This window comes from Aplysia californica, unplaced genomic scaffold, assembly GCF_000002075.1.
Source record: "Aplysia californica isolate F4 #8 unplaced genomic scaffold, AplCal3.0 scaffold00405, whole genome shotgun sequence".
NCBI lineage: Eukaryota > Metazoa > Mollusca > Gastropoda > Aplysiida > Aplysiidae > Aplysia > Aplysia californica.
This window is the reverse complement of record NW_004797675.1, coordinates 320,061-325,060: the sequence shown is the minus strand read 5'-3', so window position 1 is coordinate 325,060 and position 5,000 is coordinate 320,061. Positions and strand designations below refer to the sequence as shown.

Genomic DNA, 5,000 nt, shown 5'->3' with positions numbered 1-5,000 from the left:
CCAGAGCTTTTTCCATCATGCCATCAACTATTCTAACAACGTTTTTTTTCGGTTAACGCCCCTCTTAAACTATGGATTATTATTGATGCATACCTCCCAACTCGTCAGCATGCTCTTCTAAGTGTTTCTGGGAGAAGATCTATGTTTGAAGGCATCTCTCTCTCTCTCTCTCTCTCTCTCTCTCTCTCTCTCTCTCTCTCGCTCTCTCTCTCTTTCTCTCTCTCTCTCTCTGCCTCTCTCTCCTTCTCTCTCCCTCTGTCTGCCACCCTCCCTCCCCCTCTTGGCTCTCTTCTACCAATCGTATGAGTGCGTGAGCGAACAGGTTTTGGGAGGTGTTGGTGAGAGGAGAGACCTGAAAAGCTACAGATTTCAAATAGCATGAATGGCTGGCTTAAAAGATCTAACACAGTTCTTGTCTACCATTCAATAACCAGTGCCCACTTTTGCCACATTTGAAAGGCTAAAATTCGCATACCACCCACCGCCCTGTATTTCCAGCGTTTCATTGAAAAATATCTGGGCGATACCTACCTCCTATCAAAATGTGCAAATCGCCAACTACTCATCTAACACATGATTATCCTTTACATTTTTGCCAAATGCTTTCTTGTCTTACCTATGACATGTGTTTAGGTCATCCTTATGAAAAAGCTAAATGCCGTTTCATGTCTTGTTTGACGTTTACAATCTGCTATCAACACACTGGTCTTCACATTGCAATGTCTGAAAGCCAAGTCCTCCGTTCATATTTTGAACTGATTAAAAGAAAAAGGTAAAACAAACAGAGTTTTGAGTCAAATGTTAACTTACGTAGATAACACATTAAACAATGTTTCCAACAGGAATCTGCTTGCAAAAGAAGATTCAAAAGGAAATTCGGAACTTGTGTAGGCAGATGTCGATTTTGTTGGCCTGATCGTATAGCATTTGAACGTTAGAAAACGTTCAAACGATTAAAGGTGAAAAGCTGCCTTGCTAATTGTTTACTGTTTCGGGGAAACAGGCTGCTGGAGACAGTGGGAGAAAGAAAGAGAACTAAAAAAAGAGAGTGAGGGAGAAATAATGAGAACAAGAGGAATAGAGAGAATGGGATATGAGTGGTAGCAAGATCAAGAGAGAGAGATAGATATAGATAGATAGATAGATAGATAGAGAGAGAGAGAGAGAGAGAGAGAGAGAGAGAGAGAGAGAGAGAGAGAGACAGAGAGAGACAGAGGGAGAGAGAAAGAGAGGAGGGATACACGCACAGACACACAAACACTCACACAAACACAGAGAGAGAGAGAGAAAGAAACAGAGAGAGAGACGGAGAAAGAGAGTGTGGGAGAGGAGAGAAAGAGAAAGAGAAAGAGAGAGAGAGAGAGAGAGAGAGAGAGAGAGAGAGAGAGAGAGAGAGAGAGAGAGTATGTGTATGTGTGTGTGTGTGTGTGTGTGTGTGTGTGTGTGTGTGTGTGTGTGTGTGTGTGTGTGTGTGTGTGTGTGTGAGAGAGAGAGAGAGAGAGAGACAGAGAGAGAGAGAGAGAGAGAGAAAGAAAAGGAGACATCTTTATTTTATTCCTTCCCATGTATGTTTCCTCATATTTTACGCGTCATAGTCCGAAACTGAGGTACAACTTATTGGATTGCGGGCGTTTTCCTGATGGAATCTAATACTTATGATCTTATCTTGCAGTGGGTTCATCTTCACCGTGCCACAACTGCTCCGCACTGGCACAAACTCGGAGTTCTGCCTCACAATACACTCAGATGAACCCCAACAGAGAGCGGTGAATACCAGCCTCATCTCCTCAGACGATGGATCTACGAAAGTCAGGGTGGAAGTTATGTATTCACCTGGTAAGTGACGCTACGAATAACAAAATAGACCAATTAGAAAATGATTGAATAGGAAGCAGTTTGAAATTTCTATCTCAAAATACAATCAAAGTACAAATGGTTTGACATTATAAACGGAGAAGTATGTGATCCTACACAAGTATATTCTAAGCTCACGTACGTAGTTAGATGCAAGGGAAGAAAATATGTGACAGTAGAAGCATGCCTTTCCATGTCTTTCATGATTCTAATAGATAAAGGTCACAATAAATCTGATGTCACGAAAAATGTCGGAAAGTACTCCACAGATACATACAATTTATATTACTGAGCAAGATACCCAGTGTTATGGACAAACCTCCAAGCATTTCGATCTTCTTTTTCGAAACCTCAGCAATCTCTTTGACTTTAAAATTTTCTGCAGCAAAATTTTTTTTCATTCTTTGTCGGTACTCAGCAGCGCTAATTTTTGTTTTCCAAGCGTAACACTTTTCGCAACTAAAGGAAGAATATTGCGCTTGCTGGCGTTCGAAAGTGTTCACAGGTCAACACTTTTCTTGCAACATTTTCTTTTGTCGTCCAGGCGTCCAAAAGTGTACCAGCTTCAGGGTGCCAGAACAAGGAGAGTACGAACTGCTGCTCTCCAACGAGACTGACATTCTTCACGACTCCGTGGAGGTGAGCGTCCTGGAAGACAAACCCATCACCCTGGTGCAGACTGACAAACCCATGTACAAGCCAGGCCAGAAAGGTATGCGTGATCGTCTTTGCTTTTTTGGTGATTATTAAAGTTTGACTTGACGGGACTTCAGGCAAGACTAGGTGCCCAGTGGAAGAGTAGCGAAGAAGCTAGAGGGTAAGACCGGAGACGGACAACGTACACTGAAAGTCTCAATTGTACCCTTTAGCATTGATATTCATTTTTCTATTGAACGTATTCGCTAAAACAGAGTGTTATTGATAGACCAAATGCTGTGTTTATGATTGATAACTAGTCGGCTACATTCTCTATTCTTGATTATGTTTTAAGGTCAGACTCCGAGCAGTAATTTAGGTAAAAAAAATGTTGTTCATGTTTTGGTTGAAAAAAAAACCCAACAACAACCCCAAACCAAAACAAACCAAACCAAAGAAACCCACTCCAACAAAAACAAAACAAAAACAAGAACGACAATTAAACAAAACAAAACAAACACACACAAAAAAACCCACCAGCAGCAAATATGCTTGTCTAGTGGTTTCATTATAGGGCTGTAAGATGATAATTATTTGAAGCACTTCGCTATACTCTTTACTTTGTGTTATTTCTTTCTCTTTTCGCAGTGAAATTCCGTATAATGACACTCTTAAAAGATCTGACTCCAAGAATCGGCAAGGTACAGTATTGTTCTTCAGTCTCTTTATTTTTGTATGGGTTTGCAAAATATCCCAACTTCACTAGATGCAATAACTAATTTTGTTTGGACGGCGAAAAAAGCGAACGTTTAACTGACAGAAATAAACTAATTGGGTTGTTTAGGAGCCTTTTCGTCTTTCGACCGCTTCTACAAAGGACAACTCGGATATAGTGGGACACACTATCCTAGCTGAATGGCAGCTATACTGAATAAAATAGAGGACCCCAAAGGAAGAGTTAAGAATACGGAAGTAAGAAATCGGACATTTTAGAACTTTTTTTTTTTTTCAAGAATATTATTCTAAAATCAACAATGCTTTATGAGACCTAAACATGTTGTCCTAAAAATTATTAATACTTTTTCCTGAATTTGGTCCACAGATCAACTCCATCTTCATCACCGACCCCAACCAGATTCGAGTAAAACAATTTGTGAATGTTGACACGAAAGGTAGATGAGTCATTATGTTGCCTCTACGACAGAGGGAGTTTAAATCTCCACTTTCTTGTTTAAATATAATGCTTTCTTATGATTACTCAAGATTTTGTCGGTATTTTTAATGATGTCTTTTTTTAGAGACCAGGCACAAAAAACGCACACGGGAAGGCACTGACATGCACACCATACTGATCATAATTTCAAGCCCCAAGAACTTTGCTGCTCAATCAGAAAACTCATAATCTGTAGATACAACAAGTTTCATTTATATAGATTTAATATTTCCACATTTTTGACCAAGCAATACTTATCCCGCGCCCTTCATCATGCATGCGACTCTATATTATCACCAACTATCACCAACCACACAGGGTTGGCAAGTCTGGAGTTCCAGCTGTCATCAGAGGCCAAACTTGGAATTTGGAAGATCGACGTCACCATGATGGATAAAGGAGAGAACAACGCAGTCCCTGTTCCTACCACGTTCGAAGTGAAGGAATACGGTAAGCAGTATAATTTTTATAACTGTATGCTGTCAAGGTTTTGTATTTGTTAGTTGCTTATCTATTTTGGTCTATGTGTAAGCCCAGTGGGCGGTACCCTAAAGAAAAGATGTGCTAGATCGACAATAAAACTTAACAAAACAAAATAAAACGACTAAATCAGAACAATTTTGAAAAAGACAAGAAAAGAAACCCACTAAACTCAACAACAAAATTAAGCCCGGAACCGGAACAATGGAGTACACATAAGTTTATCCATCAGGACGAATCGTTAATAATAATGCAAACATCAAACCACAACCTCGTAGTGCGACTCACAAGTACAGAATAATGTTGTTCCCTTTTACTACTCTGTGAATTTTTTTTCAGTACTTCCCCGATTTGAAGTGGAAGTGAACCCTCCCCCATTCTTGTTGGCCAACACGGAGATCATTGAAGGCAGTGTCTGTGCCAAGTGAGTATCGGCAGCGGATTACATTCTCCTTGTGAATAAGTTGTATTATTAGACTAGCGAACGATTATGGTCTAGAATCATTTACAAAAGTTGGGCTTGTGTATTCCAATCGTAATAATATAGACCGACAGGTTAGAGTTTGAGACCATCTAAACTTTGTTCCGGCATGATGCTGCACCTGAGTCCTGGTCATAGTAAACGCTTTCTGGACCTGTGCATCGCCTTTTTAAGTATCTAAAAAACAAGCACTCCATCACAGAATGTCTTCAAACGTACCTGTTTTACTTTTTCTACATAAGTGCAGCACGAAAGGTATGGGGTTAGTTGTATGCCATATTGTACTAACGGGTATTGCCTTATTGGTAATGTGACGGTATAAGCTTCGTCTTCATC

At 40.0% G+C, this 5,000-nt stretch overlaps 1 protein-coding gene across 1 annotated transcript in view; it reads left to right on the top strand.

The window, feature by feature from the left end:
- Positions 1-5,000, top strand: part of LOC101852107 (alpha-2-macroglobulin) — a gene marked incomplete in the record, with an annotated part of 48,746 nt that overhangs the window by 6,337 nt on the left and 37,409 nt on the right. The window contains 6 exon segments of the mRNA XM_005104129.3: positions 1,673-1,836; positions 2,399-2,566; positions 3,139-3,191; positions 3,593-3,662; positions 4,022-4,153; positions 4,523-4,607. Of these exon segments, the coding sequence (XP_005104186.2) occupies positions 1,673-1,836; positions 2,399-2,566; positions 3,139-3,191; positions 3,593-3,662; positions 4,022-4,153; positions 4,523-4,607 (672 nt within the window).